General features: G+C 47.2%; 2 protein-coding genes across 5 annotated transcripts in view; both read left to right on the forward strand.

The window, feature by feature from the left end:
- LOC126544723 (cGMP-inhibited 3',5'-cyclic phosphodiesterase 3A-like) overlaps positions 1-15,997 on the forward strand; it is a 343,612-nt gene extending 327,615 nt beyond the window's left edge. For all 4 annotated transcript variants that reach the window (XM_050192179.3, XM_055077818.2, XM_055077819.2 and 1 more), the window contains one exon: positions 1,878-15,997. In XM_050192179.3, coding sequence (XP_050048136.1) covers positions 1,878-1,892 — 15 coding nt within the window. In that variant the 3' untranslated portion in view covers positions 1,893-15,997. The remainder of the gene's footprint in view (positions 1-1,877) is intronic.
- A 6,368-nt stretch (positions 15,998-22,365) lies between these two features.
- LOC126544724 (uncharacterized) overlaps positions 22,366-27,923 on the forward strand; it is a 115,596-nt gene continuing 110,038 nt past the window's right edge. The window contains exon 1 of the mRNA XM_050192181.3: positions 22,366-22,685. The gene's annotated coding sequence lies outside the window, so the exon portion shown is untranslated. The remainder of the gene's footprint in view (positions 22,686-27,923) is intronic.

Here is a 27,923-nt window from a genome sequence, read left to right on the forward strand (position 1 = left end):
GAAGATATCCGAAACTGGACGTCGAAAGACCGGATGTCCCATTTGTCTCCAAAATGGTCCATCAACATTGGGACACGATTCAGATGTACTATGGACGAAGTGTTTTCACGGGGCACGGGCTGTAGTGTCTATATTTTTAGTAATTAAGAAAATCTTTCAAGTGTCAGTATACAAGATTGAAAGCTTAAGTAAAACCCTGTGGCAAATAACCTGTGGCACATAATATACACTGAACTCTCACGGGGATCGGCCCATGGAAACGACGAGACAGGTTCGCCTGTCAGAAAGTGGCTGTATGCTCAGGCAAGAATGCCTCGGGTTAAAATTTTGTGGAAACAAGAGTCCTGTGGCTGTGCACATCTGTTGCCGTTTCAGTGTAGCTTATGTAGGTGGTGTACTGCTGTCAATTCATAGGAAGAAAATGTTCAAAGATACAACGAGAAATACACGCCCATCTCACGTAGCCTTTCGTTGGCTCAACCGTTGTATCTACACTACTGTCTTGGCCTTCACCGTGGCCTTTTGCCCGCGATGATGGCACCGTGAATCCAGTTGTCACTGTAGCTGATGTCTTCTTTTTTCTATGTTTGTCTTATGCTGTTCGTAAGATCGAAGGTGTTGTAAGGCAGCGTAATCGTTAACCACTAGTGGATGGGCTGATGTCGGGCAGTGCTCATTCAGCTCCTCTAAACCCATACACTTCCAAACGACGACATTTAATGTGCGTATATGTTAAGGTCATACGTATATAGTGTAATGCGCACTGAATGCCTGTTCGCCTTTCATGAGTATATTAATTTGATCTATAAGAACCTTGTGGAACGCTTTGAGTTCTGGTACTGTGTGCGAAACCAGAGGTCTGGCTGCGTATACCGTGAATATCGGCAGATGTTAATTATCGTGCAAAGCATACACCTGCAATTTGTGGCAGTGACGCCGCCTTGAGCTACCGAGACTAACTGGGTCGAGTAGGCCGGTAATGTTCTGACTCCGGCTGCCAGAGACGTCTTAGACCATATCACTTCCAAAATGCTTCTTTTTTTGCTTCCCATAGTTCTGAAGCTGGGACGCCGACTTTTTTTTTCTGTGCACGAGAATCTCCGTGTTGCTGGGTCACTTCTTGGAAAACAAAACAGTGAACGCGTAAAGAAAACCGTTGCCTTCACAGTGGCATATATGTAAAGCGTCTATCGCCGACGGAAAACACAGTGTATGTCAGGTTCCACTCATTGGTCCTTGCAATTAGTCATATGTTGAGTCCAATTGCTCAGTCGCCAGAAACCGTATCAGAGAGCGTGAAACAAACACTTTGGCCAGTGTTTGCGCACACGCGAACTAAGTAGGAACTTTTCTTAGGCTCGTATCTGCAAATAGATGCAAATAGGTTTTTCTCCTATCTTTTTATCCTCTCTCCTGTCTTCCCACTTGCTCTTGAATACCCATTCGGGATCTCCCGCTGCTGGCCGCCGTTCAGGTGTGAACGGCCGCGGTTTACAGTTGCAGTGCTGAAACAAGGAACTTTCCTATATTTTCCTCTTTAAGACAGCCGATTACTAACCGAAGTTACGCTACAGGTACAGTCGGCGTCAAATATTTCTGGAATACGAGGTCTATCAAAACAAACACACGTTAATATATCTAAGAGCCTGTGCACGTAGTCAGGTATTCGGAATCCCATCTTGTACTAAGCATATGGAAACAAGATAGTGTCGTGCGGGTTTTTCAGACTAAGCTCTGGAACTGTCCGCAAATTCAACTTTTTCTCGGATACGATGATTTGTAAACTTTTCACGCTGATTGTATAAGGAAGTATCCGCCGCTTATGTAGGTCTTACAACTGCATCTAATCCGCTATCTTTTTTTTTTGCCCTATCCAGTCAGGAAGCTGCTAGCAGTGCTGCGAGGACGCAGGGCGGTGCGAAGACGCTTGCTGCCGTCGACGACGCTGTTGTTTCTGGTGCGTCACACCCACGTCCACTTCCGCCGTCACCGCTGAGCGCAGGACCAGCGACGCCCGGTCGCGAACAACGGTCTAGCTTCCCCCCTTCAACCGAGGAAGGTTCTTCCTGGAAACAGACCGACCGCTGGGGCGCTCCGCCTGAGATCAACTCCCCCCACCCAACCACCGCCGCCGAGAGGATGGGCCCAGCGAGAAACAACAGCCTCTGGCGACAATCATCATATCAGGAGCAGGCCCTCGGTACACAGGACACACCACAGACAGACACACACGTCTTCGCCGGTCTCGCCCCGAAGGCTCGCGCATGCTGGCAGAAAGGCGCCGGCTGTCGCTCCATCCGCTTGGCGCCTGTGTTCTTGCAGCGCGTGACGTCACAGTAGTTGGAAGGGTTCCGCGAAGGTTCGTTCGCCTGGTCGCGGATCGTGCGAATGACACTGCAGTAACGAGCCGCGTCCTTGAGTGCCGGCTGTCGCTCCTGCCGCTTGGCGCCTACGCTCTTGCAGTGCGTGACGTCACAATCGGCGTGACGTCTTAATAGTTGGGGGTTTCGCGAAAGCTCGTGGGGTCGCGGATTGCACGAATGACGCAGAAGTGACGAGCCTCGTCCCGGAACGCCGGCTGTCGCTCCTTCCGCTTGGCGCCTGTGCTTGCGTAATGTGTGACGTCAGCGTGATGTCTCAATCAGGCTGACGACCCACCAGTTCAAAGACTTTGCGAAAGTTTGTCTTTTCGCGGATTGCGTGAATGATGCTGCAGTAAGCGGACGTGCCCTAGAATTGCAATTGACGCTTTGAAGCCGGCTCGGGTCAGAAGCGCGCAAAGGACTTTACACACGCAGTCCTTATGGTTGCGAGATTTAGACATCACCTTCCAGGGGATGTTTTTGAGCTTGTTCTTGTTCCTTGCTCTTGTGAGCCAGACAAAAGTTTCCTGCTCCAGGCGACCCTTCTTGTGCTTGTTTTAGAACGGCATATATGTCGCCCTCTGTCACTCCATTTGCATTTCAGGGCACGGCCAGTATCTGCCATTATTTCTTCACTCACGCCAACTTTTCAGACGTCCACGCAGCTGTATTTCCAAGAGATGCCGCGCAGGGTGTCCCGAAGAGATTGAACTTGGCGCAATTATTCTGAGCGAAGTCGCACGATATTCCCCAAGGATCCAGGATCCATCTGCGTACTCGTCACAGTGCGCGAGAGTGGATGCCAGTTCGGACAACGTTCTTCGTGCGGCTCATCATTGAAGCTTTCGTACCGGATGGAGCCGCCAGATGTCTCCGTAGCGCCACTGGCATTCGGGCGTCAGCGCTCGGACCAGCACGCTTACTTCGCGACCCGGAGCACCTTTCGATAGAGTTACTCCATATACAGTAACTCCACCAGTCGGCAACTGGAGGCGGCATCTATCGGCGGTTTGCAGAAAGAGTGACAGTCGGCGCCTTTCCCGAAGCCTTCCTAGGACCAAATGGCGCCTGGTGTGAAAACCAGTGCTCTGTACTGAACAGCTTTTGTTTTCTTTGCCGACGTGTCTTCTTACGTTCCTGTTTTCTTCCTCGGCAACGAGCTTGGCGAGCAAACACTTCTTCCACTGGTCGGCAGGCGCTTGAACATTACGCAGGCGGGCATCATCGGTGGCTGCCAGACTTTTTTTTTTCTCCCTCTCATAACCGAAAGGCGAGCCCACCACTTTAGCATTGCGGTACCCCACTGTGGCAGAGACGATTGTGAAAACAATGCGAGAGCGTCGTCACCCGTCACCCTCGCTGAGGGTGCCACGTGTGAAACGTAGAAATCGATATTTAAAGCAGGCCGGGGGCAATGCGGACCCGGCACGGCGACTGGCACGGACTGGAGACCACTGCGCATCTGCTAAAGGAATCCTCGGAGGCTGCTCTCTCAGAAAGAAAAGGCACATATTGAACAAAATCTGCACATTTCGTATAAGCTTAATTATTGTGTTAAATAACATATGAGGTTACCAAATTTCGCTGAAGTATAGGGTTTAACGTTTCGCAACTAGACACTGAGTTACAAGGGACGTCCTACAGTGGGGGGCTTCGGGTTAATTTTGGCCACGTGGGATCTTTTGACAAGCATAATGCATTGATATCATATCACATGCATACACATCTGCATGCGATCACGTTACTGTGGGTTACCGCACCCCAATGAAATATCCCGTATGCCGCATATATCCTGCATCCATAATCCTATATGATCCGGTATGAAAATCTGTATGAACCAATATAAACCCATATGGTCGTATAGTTTTATGGTACAGAACATATGGATATTCCTTTATTAGGGCACATTTGCGACATATATCAGTCTTTTATTTTTCTGGGGCTTTAAGAGCAGATCCTTGAGCTCGTATAATTTTCCCATTGATTTTTAGCCCTTTGGCTAGGAGATGTAGTAATTGGTGTTCAGGATAAATTTTAGTCGTATGGGATTAACTTGCGCAAATTTAATTTTAACAACGGAAGTCATTTTGCATTCCACCGATATAGCAATGCGGCCATTGGAACTGGGAATCGCACCTCATGACCTCGTGCGTGGTAGCACAGCGCCGTAGCCAATGGGCTGCCGGGGCGGGTCTATGTCGCCTGTCGTGCTGTTGCAGGGCCACTGGTCTTGCAACATAGAAATAAGGAATTACTCGGCTTGAAGGTACACCTTGTAGTTTTCAGTTCTCAATGCGTGGACCGTTTTTTTGACGGGGACATTACGTGCCCACGAAACTTATTTTCAAGGTATCAATAGGAGCTGTGTGCAACCCGCGTCGGAAGCGGTCGATTTAGCAGGAGGTCGTACTGCCTTTTCAGTGTCTCAGAGAACCGAGTTTTATGATTTAGCTTAAATGGCATCGGCGCGTCGTAATGACCCGCCGTGTGTGTGTTCACACAGTAGGTGAGGAGGGGCGGAAAGAGGGTACTGCCGTTCCGCCAATGAGTCCGGCTTTTGCGTCACAGAGCGCAGTGTTTTATATCGACCACCTCCTCTATAATTTGTTCGCTGCCTTTATTTCACCCACCGCTCGTAGCTTACCGAGGCTTAGGACGCCAGGATCTGCTAGTCAGTGCAATGCGTAGTATATAAACGCGCCGACTTACGCGCTCATTTCTGTGTTGTGCTAGGAATCCTTTGAAGTGTGAACATTGGGGAATCGCATCGGTTTTGTCTGCTGGTAGGCAAAACTATCTGACGAGTGTTCTCGTTTCCGTTCTCGTTCTCTGTTTCGGAGTTTGGCAATGTATGTTCGTATCCACGTGACAACTAGGCAACAAGGTGCAGGTATGCACCAGCATGTTTTGTTATTCGTACTTTCATCACAGCATAAATCAAAAGCTGTTTGGCTGTCGTCATTCTTGAGCGTCGCTTACAGTATATTGCGGGTTTATTCTAGTCTATCACTACGCTACCTCTTGTTTCACGAAGGCAGCTCTGCCCTCGTTACGACTATTTTGTTTGTTTGTTTATGCTTGCCCCAGTCTTGTCAGAGGTCATCAGTTTGTTGATAGCAACAGAAGATTTCTCGTGTTTTTGTTTTTTTTAACTGGGATTGCTTCTTTAAGTTCTATTATACTCGGTAGACGAATTATGAAAGAGCTACCTACTCTTTTTAACAATTCTTATTTAGTGTACACACATACACGGACAACAATAACTGTACACTTTCGTCGAATTCAACGATGTGTCAAGCGATGTCGTATCTACTTGTCTGCATTTGCTAATTTGTTTAGTTTTCTCATACCCTGATCGTGTAATGAATCTAGAGGAAGTGGCATAGAGCTAAACCTTAATGTCATCTAATTTTGTTTTCTGCAACAAGTACAGATGAGTAAATAGAACTTGAATAAATGCTCGTTGATTTTCTTACATAAATACTAGCAATGACTGAGCTGCTACTTTACTTTGTAGTGGGACTCACTGCAATGTGGATAAAAATTGCGCAGACCGTTTTCCTTATCGCTGCCATTTGGGTTCGGGTTTTTCTATCAACTAATTTTAACACACAATCCTTGGTACAATCCCCTTATGGTGATCATATCCCCCAAAAGTGTGTAGATGGTGGTAGTAGTGTGGTTGCTAGCTGTCCCGAATTTACCACGATTAATGGAACGTTGGTGAAAATTAATTGACAATAATGACTTAGATTATCACTCACCACAGAGCCTGCCCTAGCAATTACGCTATTCGTTGGAGTTTACTAAACCACTGTTCCTACTGGGGAAATTACCATCAGCTTGGAGGCGTCACTTATTGTGTTTTTAAGCAAAGGAAAATTGGCAGCCTTTCATTGCATAAAACATCGACCACGTTGGAGATTTTCACAGAATTCATTTGCTTTGTGTTGCCATACCCATGTAAACTTTTTTCATTGTAAGATTACTCAGCTCGCTTTTTCTACTTGCTGTTAAGGGTTTTAGATGATAGATCCCATGATTCTCATACTGTAACCCATTGTTTGTGAAACGTTGTGTATCTAAAGCTAAAAAAAATTACGTTGTTGGTATTCTTTCTATTGTGTCTGAAGTAGTCAATTTTTTTATTTTTTTTTTTGCCTTTTGGTACGCTTCAGTATTGCAATCGCTCCATTGAGACATTTGTTTAAGTACAAACATTCATCTATATTCTTTATAACTAAGGATGCATGCGTTCAGCATTTTTTAATGGCTCGTGGAATGTAAACAATGCATTGGAGTGTTCCACAATCAGGGCCAATTAGAATAAGCTCTTAACCATTTACACATACTTCATTTTACAACACGCGTGCGTTATGAAGGGTTCGGGGCATTACGTGCGGTACAGGTGTGTTCTTGTTCCGCGGCACTCATGTGAGAGTCATCTTGTTTGGCCAAGCGAATAGTTAGTCCCTCCTAACGAAAATCATTGCACTTTCGTTTACTTCTGGAGCCAGTCTTTAAGCGTCATTTCGAGGCGCGATTTTATAGAGTCCAGTGCGCTTAAGTGGTTTCACCTTATTGTTCTGCTTTCCTCTCGTTAATAATTCTGTCACGTGTCGTGAGGCAGATTCTGAAAGTGCTCTTTGTAGTGCTCATTTCGACAAGCACTTTTATGACCTTCAGTGCGCTCAACTGCTTTCACTTTCTGGTTCCGTTTCCCGGTTGTTAGCAATGCTATCACGAGTCGTGAGCCAGGTACCATAAATGCCATTTGCATGCTGCAAACACTTTTGCTTCTGACCCGTCACGATTTGCAGTCATTTACACAACAGAAAATGTACCACCTGTTGAGTGAACGAACGTGTGGCGAGTGTTTGGTTAATGGTTCGAGGCATCGAAAGGTTTACCGTCAACGTTAGGGTATAGGTGCCGCGTAAGGACACACTCTACACTCTTGAGAATTTTGATGACCCAGCAAGGACGGTGAGCAACTGTAGACCCACATTTTAGCAGACGCTTCCATTTACGTTCATACCAGAAGTGCATCGCGCAGCGCTTAACCAGATCAGCACAGCTAATCAAGCATCGACATAACGAAGCGATAACGGATATAACGAAGCATCGGATATAACGAAGTCCACTAAAAATTTTCTGGCTGCTACTAGCGCGTAATGAATATATGCCTATAACTAATATCGCATATAAAAACGGAATTTTCGCGTCAGATGCAACTTCATTATGACGAGGTTCTAACGTATTCAGTTTTTCTAACTTTCTGCAATACAAAAATCTAAATGCCGGTCCCCTCCGGTAGTTCATTTGTACAAGTACAAAAGCTGGACCTATAGTATTAGCACGAAACAATCGACCATTCATCCCTCCTTCGCCGACAATCTCCGGCGCTAGTTGATTGGTTCGACTGTCACAGGCGGCGTTGCAGTCCGCACATTGCCAGACGTTGATCTCAAAGCTCCACACTGGTTTTTTTATACATGAGAGGTCTACGGAGTTCGCAGCTGGTGTGGTTTCGTAGCTATGTATTGTCAGCTATAGTTACAGCAAAGCGTTCTCGTAATGTTCTAGTGCTCTGCCACATCAACTGAAATCATGCTGCTTGTTGATGGTTTTGGGAGACCCCAGGTGCCGCTCGAGGGATCCAAATTATTTTTCGTCCTTTTATGTCGTTTGCAACTAGTTGATTTTACGGCGCCTGCTTTCCGCGGAAGCACACTAAGCCAGAATGCTATCCTAGACGTTCCTTGCAGCTATGCTCACACTCCTGCCGTGTTGAATGATTGTTGCCCCCTCCCCCATCTTTTACTGAGCAATTAATCACTACATACTCGCATAGTGGTTGCGCGATAGTGGTGATCCAACACATTAAGTTTTCTTTGTTGAGGAGAGCGTGTTATAATGCGTTTCAAGGTTTACTATGGCTTTGCTGTGGCCAGATATGTTTTGTCAGCGCCTTTGCTCTGCTGTTAATTTTTTTTTGTCATTGTTACCTCTCTGCAGCCGTTTTTCCAAGTGTGTCTTTGGCGTACAGGGTCCCTGCGTCTTTCGTTTTATGGTGATATAATAGGATTCAGATATACTAGGATAGTAAACGAGATAAATGAGCAGCCAGTGCAAAGAGAGGGAGCTGCGGTATACATATACGATAAAACATAGCACCGCGCAAGAACGTAAGCACTTTTGTGACATACTTTTTTTTTTCTTCTTCGTTCCTTGTCCATACTGCGTCGTGAAGCAGGAAGTGCACACTTCGGACCAGGAACTGTGGTGGCGTTGCTTGCTCGCTGAGTTGACAGACATCTTACCAACAGGCTTCAATATGCAGGCAAAATAGGGAGCTTTAGCGACCCTCAATTTCTGTTCTAGCAAATGGTGGCCGCGGTGACGAGCTCTGTGCGATACCAGTGCTACTGCACACGGCAAGAAATGCCTTGAAGCTCCTTGCGCATGACCCGTTGTGGCAAGCCTGCATACCTTGCTCTATCCAAGCCTGTAATTCACAGTGATGCTAACTCTGTGTATCTTTAGTGTGTAAGCCTAGGATTTTTGCCTGTTAGTTTTGTGAGCCCGGAGAATAAGAAATTCGTCTTTGTTATGCGTCATAAGCTCAGTGATGCTGCTTAGTCTTAACGTGTGTGTGCATGTGTCGTGGGACATGATAAAATAGGAACTCAAAGTCTGATCACTTTCATTCGACAAAAAAATAACGTCGTAGACATTACCGTTGCCAGCGTAAGCATTAGAGCAACCCGATAGGCGCCTTTGTTGTTTTGTGCTGCAACCATGTCGATGCCAAATTTTTCTCTATTGAATCTACCTCTACCTTTCGAGTTGTCACATAATTCACTTCCGTAAGCGTTGTTTGATATTCGTGTCATTTAAGGTTAGCTAAATCTGTTGAGACGTGATGCCCATGGAGCGACCAGTTTTATGAGGAAAGCAAAGGTAAAGAGTTTACAAATTTGCTTCTACAAACATTACGATTGGCATTCTAAGTATCATACTTTACACCGGTGGTTGGCAACACTGGTAGTGGTGAACGTGCGCAGTTGTCTCACGTCAATACATTTTCATTATCTTTCGCATTCAAGACTCTGAGGCGCCGTGCGACACTACGAACCAAGCGAACGCTTGCTATCGTGTCCATGTTGATTATCGTCGAGCTTGAATTAAGTTTGCATGCACAGCTCGATCTGCCCTATCATATGGCGCAAACCGAATCGCAAATCGAAGTTGTAAAGCGAAAATATTACAGTGTTTCAGCCTGTCCGTAAACGTATCACAGCTTACGCAGTACCGGAACAATGCAGGCGTCCGCAGTAACGCAGGTGGCGCCAAATCGTGACGCTGGCGTGAGATAGAGCACAGAAAACCATAACTGGATGGTACGGCCAGGTTCTACCTATCTGCTAGCGCAAGGTGTAGGCACCAACGATATTTAGTGCGCAGTGAATTTCTTTGCCCTTTTAGTGGCACGACCATCGAGTGACACTCTTGTTTCTCGCGCAGCACTTCCGGTTCTCCTGAGACGGCCGGGGTTGAAATTCAGAGTAAATGAGAAAAAAAAATAAAAATAGTACACTACAAATTCATGGGTCTTTCAATATAGATATGATATAAGCCCATATGTTTCATTACAAGTTAAGTTACTGAAGTGTCTGGAATAATTATAATTAATTACTCATCGCTGATTACCGCTCACCAAAGCACATAAGTGTAGACTTTGGAGACCTGGCACATGAGAACGACATTCCGAAATTCCTGGAAACCCAGAAGTATAAAGCGCAAGTAATGACGTCACACACAAGGTGGCATGATATTTAACCGCCTAATTAAGGGAAGACGGTTTCCTCGCATTGACTGAACATCTGCCTAGCAGAGCGGATGTGACCTCACTCCCTCCTCTCTCGCTTCTCTTCTCCCGGCGGGCACCTGCTCGCTTGCTCGCAACTGCGCGCTCGCGCTCTTTACATGCTCTGACGTCAGCACCGGAGAGGGCGCGTAAGGTGCACTTCGTGCGCCGCTCGCTAGGGGGCTACGCCCCGCCAGATGGCGGACGCTGTGCTTCCTTCTCGCCCTCCCTCCCTCCTCGCCCGCATATCGTGCCAGGGAAAAGACGTTCGCTCGCTTAACCTGAAGAACACCAACGCCGAGGTGCGAGGGCCACTAAGAGACACTTAAGTCAAAGATTAGGGTCGCCTACCGTTTTGCATCTGCGAGAACATTAACAGGACATAAAATCCTTTGTAACGCGTTGTTTTAGAAGAGAATGTGCGAACATTGCGCGCGCTTCTCATCGATCATCATCATCTGTAATGTATCTATGTATCCGGTGTTCCGGTATTGTTGACCTATAGTGCGCGTTAGGACAGCTAAAACTCTCTTTTGGAGAGTTTTAGCATAGCAGTAACGGGTTAGCGTAGACGTACGAATGTCGGAAATAGAGGAGGACTTCAGCAGCAGCACCGATGTCGACATATTACAACACAGTGGTCGACTGTAACATGCTAGAATCATTCTTATGATTGGCTCTTCTATTCGAAAATCGGCAGGATTCCTTTGTGGTTGTTATGTCGTTGCCTGCACGCTAGTGCCAGAAGACAGGTGAAAAACAATCGTTCATTGAAATGAAACTTCTGCGCGCATTGGTTAAGCACTGCGGTTTCGCAACATTTCGTCAACAACGCCGTGTCTACGTCTTCGGGTACACGTTCTTGCTGATGTGTCTATGTTACGCGTACGCTGCGCACCGCAATACGTATGTGAGTAAGTAGTGGCTCCATATTTTGACGCCGTGTTCAACCAGCGTGTTATAAACGTTCCTCCGCTCCAGTTCGCTGCAATACTCTGTTGTCCAAAAAAAAACATCAGGAACCTAATAATAAGATTAACCTCGTGGCGGTTTTGTCGCCGCCGACACGTTTACGCCACCATACAATCTGTAAACACTCCCACCCATTCGAACAAGAGTTCTTCTTGCTCTCGTCATGCAAAACGTCACAAGAGGCCGCCACCATCACTGCTGCTCGCGACCACATCCTCTGGTATTTCGCCGCACTACGTCTAGTACGTCTCCTTCATAGCTTGAGCATCGCATACGAAAAAGGCCTGCGTTCATCGTGAAAAAGGGGCGTATAAAATGTACGTTGCGCAACGTGTGAAAGTGCACTGGTGGCCCCTGTCACGTCACGCACGCGATCCTGTTCGCGTACCCAAACTGAAGCTGCCTATTTTCTATGATATGGCCTCAGAGAGCGGCGTCGGTGGGTGTAAGGGTGCGAGTGAGCACACAGCGTTGCCGGTCGAGCGCGGGATCACTAAGCCTAACGCGATACAAGGAAGCATTGCTTTCGCGCTGTTATCGGTGATACGCCATCTGTTTGTCCCAGCTGCAGACGGGAGTCGTACGCTGCCCGCATCCGCTTTTCGCCAGTGCTGTGGTGACTGTGGTGTGGCGTTCGAGCAGGCCGTTTCGGTCCACGCGTCCTGTAGCCACCCTCGTGGCAAAGTTCGAGCGTTGTGTTCGGCGAGGTCACCGCTATCGCATTCCGCCGCGCGCGCGTCTGTTCGTGTAAGTGATACGCATGCGCAGTTGTCGCGTTGACGTGACGGTCGTCCAAGGCAAAATGAAAGGATCGCTGAAATTAACGTCTTACGATAGCAGCACCGCGCGCATTGCGTTCTAAGAGCAGCCGAAGACTCGAGCTACAATAACATTTACGGTGCCGAGACGCCCCAGAATGACAAATATTTCCTGACGTCACACCGACGTGCCGGCTTTGTTGGGCACAAAAATTTCAAACCGAGAAGTTCGGCCTTCGTTTTCTCCACTCGTAATCAATTTTCTTCCCCAAAAAATGAATGAACTTCAGTTCTGAAAGAATGCTCTACCGGTCTATAAACCGATTCCCTGTTGCTGTTTGGGCTCAATTTAATATTCGCAACTCATGTAGCGCGCCGCAGTCGAACCCCTATATTTCTTTCTCTTAAAGTACATTTCTTTTAAACTGCGACGTACACCACCACTTGTGTTTGCACCAGGCATTTCAACAAACCGAAACACTTCTCAGCCCGTTTTTTTTTCTCTAGTGTTCCCGCTGCCTTTCACCATATACAGCGTAGGAACTATGTCAAGTTAGGGCGGTTTATGTACAGTTGTACTAGACGATGTTTTTTTTATTGCACATAACAAGCACAAATACACTACATATGACTAATTCATTAGTGACATCAACGGGAGGCATTTGGAGACGTAGTAATATGCAATTAGCCATTATAGTCCGGGATTCTAGTCTTAAAAGAACTGAAGTGAGGCATAAAAATCGTATGCGGACCATGAGCATTTGCTGAAGAGACATTAAAGACATGTAGATTGCGTACCATCGTGTTAACACCGTCAGAGCTTAAGTTATGGTCGCGCTGGCATTTTATGTTCCGTCGAGCGTGCGTCCGAACCCCGAATCACGTGACGTTTCGGCACCGCATGCACACTCTTAAACATCTTGAGAGAGAAAAGTGAAAACGCGTAGCTAAATCAAACTTAGGAGCCTCTGAACAAAGCGTCAGCATTTCTGAAAGTGTGTCCCATGAAAAAACTGCTCTAGCCAACGCAATCCAATGTTGATCCAATGTTGCAGATTGCCACGAGTCAATGTAGCTTGAATTGACTAACAATGACTCGTATTGCACACTCAAGTGAGAGAGCCATCGTCGCGACCAAGCAGGTTTAAAACTCCGGAGCTGCGACCACCTCATTCCACCATGATGACGAAATGAAAACACGTGATTTTTGTCGCGTGGCGTAGCGTTTCCCGCTGCTGTCATTAGGAGTGTATACCCTGTAAAACCATGACAAGCGGTTTGTTGAACGGCTCATTCTGTTCATGTTAAACTTACCGTGGTGTGCTCCTTTTTTTTAATCAAACGCTCAGCATTCCTTCTGCATGTCTTACGCGTGGTTATCAAACAGCTTGAACGTGCAATTATTGCTGACCATTACCACCTTGGTAAAAGAACATTTATTCCTGGTTTCTGAATCGAGAGTAACGAGTACCGTCGGTTTCATCCTTCCTGCCTTCCTGAGGGCAGAATGAAATGCGCCGGATTCGCGCCAATATAGAATTTGATAAATCTTTCTCATAGCCCCGAAGCTCGGGCAGTGACACTGCAGAAATCATGAAAGTCGAATATAGCCTTGCCTCTCCGTCGAACTAAGTTGCCAGTTTGTTCCACCTTCGTTGTTTGGCTCTACATAGTGTAATATTTTAGGCAGTGTCTTAAGCTAGATTAGACAGTGAGGCACGTCCAAATTCCTCAGCACGCTTGGACGAAGCATAAACAATAAACTGTGTACTCTCGAATCATGCCCACAACGCTGAAAGCTTGAAGGCTGGCAAAAGTTTTCTGTGAAACTTAGAGTTTGCTATGCTGGTCAATTTAGTATTCTTTGATTTTTTTTTTCCTTTTGAACAGGCAGAGCAACACGCTGCCAGTGGGCCGGAAAGTCGCCGTCTTACAAAATGCTATTACGTCGTGCCACATAGTCAAGCGTGATAAATTCTCATCCGCTGAACCCGCACGTGAGAGATGCCAAAAATATCTAAAAACCTGTGAGTGAAACGGTTGATCACATGCCTTTACGAACTTAGACTGGCTATTCTCCATGGTGTGTACGAAAGAAGGTACTCGCATGCATTCACGCTTGTATCCCCGAAGTACCCCTTGTCGGTTTTTGCCAATAACCTTTTCAGGATTAAGAGCCAATAAATTTTGGTCCGATGAGACAGTAGGACTTCTGGGCATTAGGACTTTGTGCATTCTTTATTACGTCTTGTTTTTCTTGCTGTTTTTTTATACTTGTGTAGTGTGGCACTTTTGGGTGGAAGGACTTCGTATATTCTTTATTACGTCTTGTTTCTTGGGGGGGTCTTCTTCTTCTTTATACTTGTGTAGTTAGTGAAAGCCCGTCCAGTATGAAGGAGAACACCTTTATTCATTCAAGTAGGCAAATATAGAAGTTGAAATCGCACTTCCTGGTACATGATTGGTAGTTCTCCTGTTTGGGTATGTGCCTCATGATACACTTCTTGTTTCATGGCAAACCATTTTATAAGAAAATCAGGTGTTCCCTCTCATATTGGCCCACGCTGTATGTAAACAGGCGACTAGATGGCGCTTCCTTCGGACCACGTTGAAGTCCAATTTCCTGTTTCGCCGGAAACCAAGCAGAGCCGAGACACCATTATACACGTATAATACTCGTGCGTTTTTTTGAAATTTGTCATCTTTAATTGAGTGCTGCGGTCATGTTCACATTTTGAGAAACATTCAGCACAGTGACTTGAGCGGGTTCATTCGCGTTCACCTTTGTTCATTTCTGATTTTCGTATTCTGTGTATAAACACCATCGATCACACTGGCACACTAGATCACTGTTTAATTATCCAAGGACATATAGCTGTGCACAGATTACCTCGCGCAGTGAGCGTTTGTTCATCCGTGATGTGTGACTTCTTTTCCACTTAGGCGACGTGCAGAAGGATGCTTCTGTATAGACACAATATAGTTCTCGCTGTTGACACCGATGCAGCTGCGAGGCGGCCCATCAAACTTTTCGCAGTGCATTGTTATTTTTGTTTCGTTTCACTTCGTCCCTGCCATAGCTTCCCGAGTGATACTAGCGCTTATATGTTACACAAAACAACGTCGAAAACATGGATCATTGCCGTGGCGCAGTGGCAACGTCGTTCCTCTGGACTCCCAAGTGTGTTCACTGACACTTAGAAACCACGAGACCAAAAAGGAGAAAAAAAAAACGTTTGTGGGACCCCCTTCACATCTTTTTTCCTGCGGCCGTACATTTCTATCGCCGACCGCAAGTAGTCCATATGACCACCCCCGGCACACAAAAGATGCTTAGATTTGCCGGGAACTCGGCTCGGAGTCTGTACAGCTACATAACATGGTGTTTTATTTTGTGTTTCTCTCTCGCTCTATCTTAAACTTTCTCTTTGTCCCCCTTCTTTCATGAAAGTGTCACGTGCTTTTAACGATGTTGCAGTGTGTTTCTCAGCTTCCACAATCCAGTGGCGAGTGGTGACCCTTGCCAATTCCCATGCTCCGCTGTTGTTGAGCTTCGGGCGCTGAACCCACTTGGATGAGTGATGATGAAGATGTTATTGGTGATGAGTTTGAGGTGTGCTGCTCTTCTTTTTTTTTCTTTTTTTGAGCGAAGCGTTCAGTGTTCAGTGTTGGAAAGCTGGGACTCTTCTTCAGTGCACCTCTAGCCCTCGCTCAGGGGTAGATGTACCACGGGGTGGTTCACGCGCGAATGTATGACCTTTCGATGACATGTATGTCATGCCGCGAAGACATTTAACAGAGCGAGAAAGAGAGATGGGGATAGAAAAAAAAAGAGAGAAGATACATCTGTCACACACCCTGCACGATATGTGGGTCCATAGCTTTGTGTTTTGTTTTCCATAGTGTTATTTTTTTTTATTTCGTTGCACCACCTCTGCAAATGGTGAGGATGGGCGAGACAACCTGTAAATAAAATGTTGAAAAGTATAAGTTGACGCCGGTGCGGAATTAAAAAGAGCTGAACCCTTGAAGAATGTGTGGTCGTTTCCTCGGCGGTGGTGACACCGTTTCTCGGTGCCAAATGTACATACTTTTGCGTCAGTCAAGAGAGCGAGGCAGAGTAACATAGCGTAAGTTCTCTTATTGAAACGACTAAATGTGATGCTGTCGGGATTGGACATGGACTTTAGTCGGTGGTAGGTATCGACAGAGTTAGCTGCGAAAAGCACTTAGTAACGTGCACAGCGCGAGAGGGAAACGATTCGAACGCTGCTCACTTGGTATAGCAGTGCCAGGATTTCCGGAGAATGCGAGAGGCCGTTACAAATGCCATCTACAGCATACAGAAACGAATAAAATCTTTGGTAACGTTGTTTGCTTGGCGAATTCGTTCATATTGGTAGGTATGAGACCAGTAAATAAATATTACACGATGAGGAAGAACTGGAGGCAGGCGGTCGTCCTACAACTGAAATTTATTCAAAAGTAACCTGGTAGCTCTGGACATCGGACCAGCGGCGCCTGCGTTAGCTCCCACCAAGTAAAGCAATAAGGAAAATCCAGAAAACCCGTCTTACAATACAGATTGGAAAAACGTGCAGCAGTTTAAAAACACGAACGCTTTATCTGTGACGAGAATTGAGGGGTCACTAACGCATGAACTTCTGCCCTGTTTTATGATTAGGTACGCTTCCCGATTTCACGTTCATTTTATAGCGCAGTTCTCAGGAGCCAGTTCCTGCGGCGATCGTCGTGGTGTAATTGAGCGAACGAACGCAGTGAAAGATGAAAGAGCGAACGCGGAGCGGTATGTGAAAGACGCGAGCCACAAACGGCGGAGACCATTGAGAGCGGCTCTTCCAGTGACGTACGCGCGGGGAACTGGTGTCATGCGGACCATACATGCGGACCCGCCCGACCGCTAGATGCATACTCGTGTCTGGACTCAGCCGAACCGCTCGTTTTGTACTATCATCTGCTCGCGTCAGCTCTCGCTTGTTTGGTTAGCTTGATTTGGTCTCGTTCGCGTTTGTTTCGATTGTCATGGTTTGCGATTGTTTTGTAGTCTGATTGTATGCGCGAGGCGAATTATGTAATGCTTTCTGGAAGCCACGTGGTACGAGCGATTACACGGGAACCTTCGACGAGTCATGTATAAAAGCCGACGCGAGATTGACCAGCAGATCAGATTTTCGGCGATCGTCCACTCTGCTACACGTCGCTCTCAAGTTCTTTGCCTCAATATATCTCGAAATGAAAACACGTGTAGAGCTGCGCTCAAATGTCGCGTTATAAGTGTCGTAATGGTCAGCGAATTATTTTTTGACCATCCTTTGCCGATGATATTTAGATTCAAAATGTGTAGTTCAACCGCATTATTTCCAATGCAGAGGTAAGTTGCCACCAGTGCTTGTCGAGAGGTGATGGCGGGGTTCACGCAGCTTGTCATTAACGCATAGGCCCGTCTGACCGATGTGTAGACACGGCCAGATGGCAAAGGTATTCGCTACACGACTGATACGGCCCATTTTGTGAACATGGTGGCGTGTATCTTTGCACATGTACTGCTAGTGTCTTTTTCACTTGGAGCTATGCGTTTGCAGAGGCTGGAGAGCTTGCACGGCGCTGATAGCATTTGTCTCACGCCATTCTCTGAGGCTACATTTTGCCAGGCTGTAGGAAATGCTGTGTAAGTATTGCACCACCGCTGCTTTAGGCACTTTCGGAACCATGACGGCTTTATCTCCTCACGCCTGTCCTTTTCCTTTTTCTTATTAATCGCAGTTTCTGCCATGGCTATCAAAAACGAGGCAGTGTACTATGCAGATCTTGGCTTAACTACTTGTTCATCGATACTAAGCTGTGGGGAATGGGCAGACCATTTCAATAAAGCCTTGGTTAGGCACAAGGAAACAGTACTTCTCTTCACAAGCTTACAGTGGCAAGACTCAAATGGTACCTCTAGGTTTATAGCCAACATCAGCAGTGACATAAATACCGATGTCATGCAGACGCGCATGAAAATGTGCGATTTTCCTCCATGATTCACAGGTGAACGACCTTGAAGAAATCACGCAGGGCTAGCCTGATGAAAGCTGTAGGCTACTCATGTAAACGTGCAAACTACACAAAATCGCATCATCAGACACTGAATGTCGCCAAATGAAGCCAATCTGAGTATTGAGCGCCGTACAATAAGTCTGAAAATGGACCACGGTCATGTGCGCCATATGAACTGGGGTTCTGAACGCCAGATACGCATTCCAAAAGATATTGATCTTCCTGACGAGACATGCGCGCGCGCTGCCAAGAACAGCATGCGCGTGCTTTGCACGTGGTTTGGCAGAATTTCTTTTCAGGAATACTGGGGCTGACATGCAACAAATAATTGAAGGCCTTAGCACAGATAGGTTCAGCGATTAATATGAAGAAGGCTATGGCAATGTCCCATGACCTCTCAAGAGACGAATTTGTTAGTGGTATTCAGCCTCTAGAAGTCATACAATTGTGCATTTATCCATACGTGCCAAGAAGTCATGAAAGGGACATTGCAATCTTTTGGTACTGAAGTATAGGGTTGAAACATGAATAGCGGCAAATCAGATTGAGAAGAAGCAGAAGACTGCGCAATGAGCGTTGCAACAAAAACGGTAGACGCAACTTTCAGAAACTGCAACACGGTGGCATGGATCAGATGAAACGGGTGTACGTAGCTGTAGTGTCATTGAGATCAAAAGGGAAAAGTGGCGTCGGATAGAACTATCGCTTAGAGCACATAACCGGTAGCGCTAAATAAAGTAACAGAACGCGTCTCAACTTCTCAAAGGAAGGAACGTGCAGTCGAGGTTTGCAGATGATTCAGTGGATTGAAGGGACGAGAAAACTTGCAGGCACAAGATGGATTTAGTTCGTGCGTGACTGGGGATAACTGTAAATCGCTGGTAGAGGCCTCGCCCTGCCATAAAAAATAAAATAAAAATAAGCAGAAATTGACCGCCCTTCCACTACTGTGAAGAGGGGTTGCAAGCGAAGCTCGGGATCCGCGGGTCTTCGTTGTCGTAACGCCTCGGCTTAGCGCTCCTTCACGGTGAGGGCGGCACGTCGACGACGAGCCCTTTCTCGAACGAATTCCCAGTGGCGTTCGTAAAACGCTGCCTGTTCTTCAGCCGAACGCATGACGCGCGTCCCGCTTCCGTTCCTTCAACGCAGCCTGCTCTTTGGCAAAACGAACCACACGCGGCCTCCCCATCTGACTGCCGGGCATGAACTGGCGGGAAACGGCGGCTGCGAGGTGTGCGAACAGGCGATCGCGCCCTCCTCCTCCGGAGGGAGAGGACACCTGTGATTGGCTCGCGCCTTGCGCGGCGTCTACTTCGTCGTGCATATAAAACCCCGCTTTAACGGGCGCGTATGATGAACCGACAGTGGCTGAGTCTGTCATTTATGCAAAATGCAGACCGTAAATGAAAAAAAAATTAACGCGTTATGTCACCCCTTCGTATCTGGTCATTGCAATAAAAAGGCTGAAAAGAAAAGCCGACAGTGGCGGAATCGGTTAGCGTGGTGGTCCGCAACCCGGAGGTCCGTGGTTTAAATCCACAGCCCGACGAGCAATTTTCATTTTCGCGCGGCTTGAGTCTTTTCGTACGGCAACACCGATGCCGACACGAGTGAAACAACTCAAGCTTTGCTTGAAAAACGCTGTTAAAACAGGCTAATGATGATGATGATGAAGTTCTCTGTCCTGAGTTATCCGTTTGTCTTTGGGCTATTTTTGTAGACGCAAACCGCTGTTTATCGGTTAGCTATAACTTTATCTGGGCCCCCTGGGAGCGTTGTTTGTCGACGATAAGTTTTACCAGCCAATGGACTGGAGTCGCCTGACGCTGTGTTCTCGGAGTACAGATGGTTATAGTGGCGTGACGAACAAGTGCACGGATGCGAAAAACAAAAGGCCACTGTCTGATACGAGACAGAATCCACGAATGGTTTTGCACAGGTTGGAGGCAATGGTCGTCAGGCGTTGTTTCTGCGCGACCATGTTGTGGTAGTCAGCCCATACTACAGGAGGCCCTACATAGGCTATTAGGAATCTTTAGTTTTTTGCTTACACGTATAACTATTTGTGGAATCGCAGAGGATGGAAGTCACTAGGAGATCATGACTGAAGCCTAACGTATTGGCCGAGCACATGATCGTTACGTCAGAGCGCGCGGTAGGTTTTAGTACTGCCGATATGCAAGCCACGTGATGCAGGCAGAGCTACAGCAGGACAACCGAACAAGCACGTACGATTGAAAACTAACGACAACCAAACATTGTCGACCCATACGCCGAGTCTCAAAGGTCACGTGTTAGGCCTATACTGAGCGGGTAAAAGCGAAGGGAATGGCTTCACGGGGAGTTAGCATGCGTGTGCTGCGTGTTTGCGGTTGCCTTGAGATCGAGTATGATTACGCCCTAAGAAATGTTTGCACCCTTTGGGATTTGTCCTCAAAAGATATTCATCTGTCTTGCGTGCCTTGCCTTCATCCTAATGCTCCTCGCCCTATACTTTCAGGTCACGAATTGCATTCGCGTTGTCAGCGGCGCATAGCATTGCTGGCAGGAAAGTAACGAGCGCACCGTTTTCATGAAAGGAAACGCAGGTACAGGTGACGATTATTGCTTGGTGGCAACATACGTAAGCCCTGTAGTATGTAAGAATGTTTAAGACAATACTGTGCACATATTAAGAAAACTTTGCACACTTTGCAGCGTATCTTTGTCGCAAACGATAGTCGTCACTTTCGCTTGCGTTTCCTTTCTTGAAAATTGTGGGCTCTCTGCTTTCCTGTCAGAAATGGGCTGATAACGCTGATAACGCGAATAGTGTTCGTGAGGAGCGTTAAGAGGTAGCTTTAGCTCGGGCCCAACTCCAATGCCGCCTGTACAAACAAGTGTAAAACGCAGAAATGCTTTTCTGCGTTTAACCCTTTGTTTGGGTTGATTGGGTTTGAGCGCGAAAGTTAAATTCTAGTGGCTGTTCGAAGCGAACTATTGATGTAAGCTTTCCATTTGTTTATTAGCATTGCCCGAGATGGACAACATTGAAAAAAAGGAAATAAACGCACGAAGATTAGGAAGCTTTATCTTTTCACCAAGAACAGATATCGCAGTTTTGCCGACTGCACCCTTCTGAATATTCAAAGCGGACAAATTTTGTACATTAACATATATTACGTGAATTTGTTAGAATGTTTACAAGGGTGCTGCGAAAATCCTACTGACATATTTATAGTTTATTCAGGAGCCATGTAAATTACTTCACTTTTGTCCGCGTTTAGATGTGCTATTTGATGGAATTTACAGAATTATGGTGAACGTTTTCATTGCTTAGTTACACAGTTGCAAACCTGCTAGTTTCGTTATCAGAAAAACTTTTATTTTGAACAACTTTAATTACAACATTGACCGCCTAAATAAGGAAATCAGCTTCCAGTAGTCACTAGATCTTAACTTTTTTTTTTGTCAAATGCAACAAACCTCATCAAATTTGGTTGAGTAGTTGCCGAGAAATACGATCTCTCCTTTCTCATGTGTTTAGAGAGGAACCCCTGTAGTGTTGTTCGTGCACGGCTCTCTACCCCATCTCTCTCTTTCTCTCCCTTCTTTTTATTCCCCTTCTCCCTTCCCCCAGCGCAGTGTAGCCAACCAGATTCTTGACTGGTTAACATCCCTGCCTTCCTTTTATCTCTATCTCTCTAACCTGAGCCAAAGCTTCATAAGCATGATGCGATTATTGTTTGGGGAACAACATAGAAGCCCCAAATGGTGCGAAATTGTCTGAGAGTGCACTAAATATGTACAATCAAATTTTTAGCATGCCGATACCTGCCCCACAAACCTAATGACCCTTGTTCTAATAAAGTGGGTGTCTGAATTACAACGGACATTTCGTTCTCTGCACTCGCTATCTGGCTCACGCAGTTGCCATGGAAAAGCGAAACCAGTAGACGTTCTGTAATTCGCCCCTGATAGTCTCCGCCTTTGACGTCCCACATATAACGTAAAAAATCGAACATCGCAAGGTGCTTTTCACATTATCCGCAGTAGAATCGCCCTTCTCCAAGGTGAGCAAGGTTGAATGAAGTTATTTCCTCCATGAAGGTGAGACCACCATAAACATCCGCAAGCTCACTACCAATAAGGGAGGAGGAGGAGGTCAGTTTTGCGAATTTGCCCCCCATATTAGAGCAAGAGGCTCCACCTGAAGCCAGGATATCGAAACGCGGATGCGCTTCTCTCCGTTTTTTGCTCTCTCGCCAAATCCAGCGGTAACCCCAACTGGCCACCCTGGCCGAGCGACGAGTGGGGCGCCGTCTATGAGAGGCGAGGGGAAACAGCGGCTCGCGCGGAGGAGGAAGGAGAGAAGCCGGGGAGATCTCGCATCGCGTCCCGGTGTGTCGGTCGGTCGTCGTCGCTTCACCAAAACGTGCGCGATAGCTCCCCCTGTCGCGTCGCCGCCGGCGTTTTTTGCCTACTCCTCCGTGCGACTACTTGTTCCGTCCGGCGCGCGACTGTGAGCTGTGCGAGCCCGACGCCTCTGGATTCCGTTTTTTACCTACGAAGCACGAGCACCTACCCGCAAGTACCACTTCGCATCGAACGATTCTTCGGAAAAAAACAAGCATCTGCCGAACGTCGCAAGCTCCGGGTGTACGGACGACACACCCTCCCTAGGTGAGTGTACTTTTGCATAAAAAAAAAAAAAAAAAAAAAAGACTCGCGCTCCTGCCTGCACCCGATCCGGCCGGCTCTTACCCGGCGAGCGCTTCGTCTCGCCGATATCAAAAGTCTCAGTCGGGCAACGTCCGTTTGCTCGCCGGAGCCACCGGATAGGAGGAGACGAGATCCGATGCCGGCCGTCGCCTCGCCGGTGGTTTGTTCAGCGTGCTCGCCGGCACGCCAGACGTGTGCACGCACGCACGCTGGGACCGAAACACGGCACGCCGGTGGGTGTCTCGCCAGCGGGCCGCCCGTTTCTGTGCGCGCGCGCGCTTCGTATACAAAGCCTTTTGTTCGCGCACGATTTTTCGCGGCGCCCGCTCAGCGGCCGAGGAGGGCGATCGACGCATTCGCTTTCTCGCAGCCGTAGTTTTTATAGCAGACGGAGGGGGATGCAGGCAGGCAGGCCTGCTGGCGTCTGCCGGCGTCGATTAATAATGGTGGCACCAAATGGCAGTGGGAGGAGGGGAAAGTGCAAAGCGGCGCCCTGTTTCTGTGCTTCGTGCAGAGGCTGCCGACGGCCCGGATCGCCGGTGTCCGTTTTGCGCTTCTGAACTTGACGATCTTCGTGGTGCGGGGAGTTTTCTGACGACAGCGTTATCGCACATGTGCCGGCGTTCGGGGGAGGAAAAGACAGCAAAGCGCGAAAATACAGTGTTGAAGAAGGGCGTTCTCGCCGCCGATAGCACTGCGTGGGGGCGAACATCGGGCCGCCCTACGTTCGCCGGTGTGGACGGCCTTCGACGAGTTCGTTGCATCGTGTTTGCCGTTGAAAAACCGCGTCACGCTTAATTTTGCTCCGCCAACGAGTGCTGTGATGGTGCAGCGTGTACCATCCTGTTTCCTCGCGAGCTCTCTTTGCTGTGAAAATTACGTAGTACACAAGTTTCGTAGTACGCAAGACTCGGCGCGAAGTGGTTGTTGGGTCTGGGAGGATGGGCGGACGAAACGCGAACTTTTTCTTTTTTTTCTTTCTTTTGCCGGCTTTGAAACAAGCGCAGCCGGTTATGGTGCCAGCCGAAGCCTCACTAGCTCCTCCCTTGAAGAAGTCGCGAAGAGTCACAAAACGTGTTTTCGTTGCGGCGGCAAGCGGCGCGATTTCTTTTCTTTCTTTCCTTCTTTTTTTCTCGCGAGACAGGCCCTTCGTCGTCGTTCGCCGCCCGCCTCGCGGTTTTGCTGCAATGTTTGCGAAATTTGGCCCGCATTGCCCTCAACGTTCGAAGCATGCGTACCCGATTGCACAGCTCGATAGCGTATCACCGTGTGCGTTTAGCCGTGCTCGTTCCCAATCGAACGCGGAATTCACGTTTCCGAGCTTCTACGCGTTTCAAAGACACGATGTTTGAATACGCGAAGCGGCTCTTCGTTCTCTTCCCTGCAGTACTCGATGCCGTAAGCCAAGGGGCCCTTCTTTTCAATATTTTTGAGTGTGAGGATTTCGCACTGTACCTACTTGATTCGAAACATTCTTCGAATGCCGCACTTTTTGTCTGGCCTAGGGGTCGCACCCCGTCTGGCTGAGTTGTCGCCGGCGTTTGGAAGGTGACGCCCATGGCTGGGTCGATAGAGAGCCCTGTCTGCTCGAAGTTGGGGCGGGAAGCCGGTGGGGCTTTGGTGTGAGTCATAGGTTGTGGGGTTCGGAAAGGGGGGAGGGGGGAGGATCCCCGTGCATTTGTGCGGTTTCATTTGCGTGTCATTTCTTCATTTTGTTTGTTCTGGCAATGTAGCTAGCTGTCCCATTCGTTTGCCTTTTCTTTCTTTTTAGGTGCGTCTGCGACGCTGTGCACGTGATCTTCGGCTATTAGCACATAGCGGCGTTATCACTTGGTGCGCCTTGTCATTGGAAATATTTGATACATATAAGGGTGAATGAGGTCGTGAGCCACTATGCCCCGATATTAATATTCGTGTCTGTAATGGATTAAAAAAAAAATGTGTAACGAGATTACTAGGTCTTTTCCCGAGTTGCACCTCCAACGGTACAGCCCACCAATTAATGTCCACTGGCTTATAATGACGTACGGAGTGTTGACGGCCCTCCGACACCATTAGCACTTCTTTCTCAATCAGCCATATAAGCCGGGCCGTGCTTAATTTCGGGATGTGTTCTTACTTTTGCGTTCGAGGGTCGGTCAAATCGCATATCAGTGCATTTAAGTACTTTTTCTGGTTTCCTTGTAACCGCAACTACCGCGTAAACCTACTTTAGAGCTCATGCGCCGTTGAATTTGTAACGAACACATCGTTAACCCGCCGACTGAATCAAGAGCAGTGGCTTTACTTACCTCAGTGTGTAACGTAGACTGTCAGTCAGGCCTGATTAAGCCTGACCTAACGTCTTCGCGAGCCTTTTTTGAAAGCAGTCCCCGACAGAAGGCAACAGACTCTCTTCCTTTCTTTTTTTTCTTTTTTAGTCCATTTTGTCCGCACGCAAGCCTCCAGTACTGTCAGGTCATTTAGAAGCACGAATGAAGCTGAAGCAGTATCTACTTGAACTACGTTGTTTAAAGGCCATATGATAAGGACGCTTTATATGCCTAAAAAAAGTGTCTCCTTAGCATGGCTGAATAAAGAGCCAGAACTTATCAGAAGTGGGCGACGACACTGTTGTGGCGATAACGCAAATGTGTAGCGTTTCTGCCCTACTTCGCGCTTTTAGAGACCCTCCCCTTTATTCTTCTTTTTCACAGTCGGCGACTTGGGCGTTGGCTTTGCTTATTGCTGTTGTAATAAAGTGCCATTTTGGCGAAATAATTGCACGCGCCCGTGACTACGGCGCTCGTCGTAAATGCAACCGCTCAAGATAACAGGGTGTCTTGTGTAAGCAGATTTCGGAAACGCGCTGAATAATACGTGTTACCGTACTACCAGTGCATGCTCGCGGAATCATCATCATCAGCCTGGTTACGCCCACTGCAGGGCAAAGGCCTCTCCCATACTTCTCCAACTGCCCCGATCATGTGCTAATTGTGGCCATGTTGTCACTGCAAATTTCTTAATCTCATCCACCCACCTTAACTCTCTGCCGCCCCCTGCTACGCTTCCCCTTCCCTTGGAATCCAGTCCGTTACCCTTAATGCCCATCGGTTATCTTCCCTCCTCATTGCATGCCCTGCCCATGGCGATTTCTTTTTCTTGATTTCAACTAAGATGTCATTAACTTGCGTTTCTTCCCTACCCAAACTGCTCTCTTCTTATCCCCTTAACGTTATACCCATCATTCATCTTTCCATAGCTCGTTGCGTCGTCGTCAATTTAAGTAGAACCCTTTTCGTAAGCCTCCAGGTTTCTGCCCCGTAGGTGAGTACTGCTGAGACACAGCTGTTATACACTTTTCTCTTGAGGGATAATGGCAACCTGCTGTTCATGATCTGAGAATGCCTGCCAAACGCACCCCAGCCCATTCTTATTCTTCTGATTATTTCAGTTTCATGACCCGGATCCACGGTCACTACCTGCCCTAAGTAAATGTTTTCCCTTACCACATCCAGTGCCTCGCTACCTATTGTAAACTGTTGCTCTCTTCCGAGACTGTTAAACATTACCTTAGTTTTCTGTAGATTTAATTTTTAGACCCACCCTTCTGCTTTGCCTCTCCAGGTCAGCGAGCATGCACTGCACTTGGTCCCCTGAGTTACTAAGCAAGGCAATATCAGCGAATCGCAAGTTACTAAGGTATTGTCCATTAACTCTTATCCCCAATTCTTCCCAATCCAGGTCTCTGAATACCTCCTGTGAACACGCTGTGAATAGCAGTGGAAAGATCGTATCTCCCTGCCTGACTCCTTTCTTTATTGGGATTTTGTTGCTTTTCTTTATGGAGGACTACGATGGCTGTGGAGCCGCAATAGATATCTTTCAGTATTTTTACATACGGCTCATCTACACCCTTATTCCGTAATGCCTCCTTGACTGCTGAGGTTTCAACTGAATTAAACGCTTTCTCGTAATCAACGAAAGCTATATATAAGGGTTGGTTGTATTCCGCAAATTTCTCTGTCACCTGATAGTCTGAATATGGCTTATTGTTGAGTAGCCATTACAGAATCCTGTCTGGTCCTTTGGTTGACAGAAGTCTAAGGTGTTCCTGATTCTATTTGCGATTACCTTAGTAAATACTTTGTAGGCAATGGACAGTAAGCTGATCGGTCTATAATTTTTCAAGTCTTTGGCGTCCCCTTTCATATGGATTAGGATTATGTTGGCGTTCTTCCACGATTCCGGTACGCTCGAGGTCATGATGCATTGCATATACAAGGTGGCCAGTTTTTCCAGAACAATCTGCCCACCATCCTTCAACAAATATGCTGTTACCTGATCCTCCACAGCTGTCTTTCCCCTTTGCATAGCTCCCAAGGCGTACTTTACTTCTTCCGGCGTTACTTGTGGGATCCTGATCTTTGTGTGATCCTGCTCGCAGAATGCTAGATGTCATATCGGCACGGAATAAGCAGAATTCTGGTCGGACAATAGTCCGTAGTCCGTGTATTCAGACATCTGTAAACAGCGCTCTCCAAGCATTTTTTTTTTTTTAATTTTTTACAGCGAAGCTGTAAGGCCACCGGGACGATGCCCGTGTGTAACACAAAACGGGGGCCGATCCCTAAGATAGTGCAATGCTGGGCCGATCCGCGGCGGTGGTGAAGCAGGCGTTAAGCACTACGTGGTCCGATCCCGATGATATTGGAAAACCGGGCCGAACCGCAGCGTAGGTGCAGTTCGCTATTAAGGGTCCGACATACACAGCTTCGCTGGCCATTCTTCACAGAGTGGACGGGCACGTCGTTGTACCTTAGCTTACAAAGCCCATGTGGTGCACTGAGTTGGGGGGAGGGGGGGCGTACAGGGACGGTATACATAGTAATGATAGATAAGACATCTGAACACAATGTGTTCGTTCAACATAAGTTTAGTGACTGCATTGTTATCTACTAATAGGGGAGCAACTAAAGGACAGTAAAGGAACCACACCGGCAAAGCTAACATTTTAACACGCGAAGAACACCTAGCAAGCACTAAGTGCACAGGCATATGATGTCACACTGCTTTTGGTTATTTTTCATTAAATATATTCCTACGAATGATGCAGACGTTTTGTATAGGCTGTCGTTTGGTTTATTATGATTAATTTCGTGCTGAACTGCTGTATAGCGAACTTAAGCTGACAAGTTTATTATAGAAGGGAAAATGGAG

Source organism: Dermacentor andersoni, chromosome 10, assembly GCF_023375885.2.
Source record: "Dermacentor andersoni chromosome 10, qqDerAnde1_hic_scaffold, whole genome shotgun sequence".
Taxonomy (NCBI): domain Eukaryota; kingdom Metazoa; phylum Arthropoda; class Arachnida; order Ixodida; family Ixodidae; genus Dermacentor; species Dermacentor andersoni.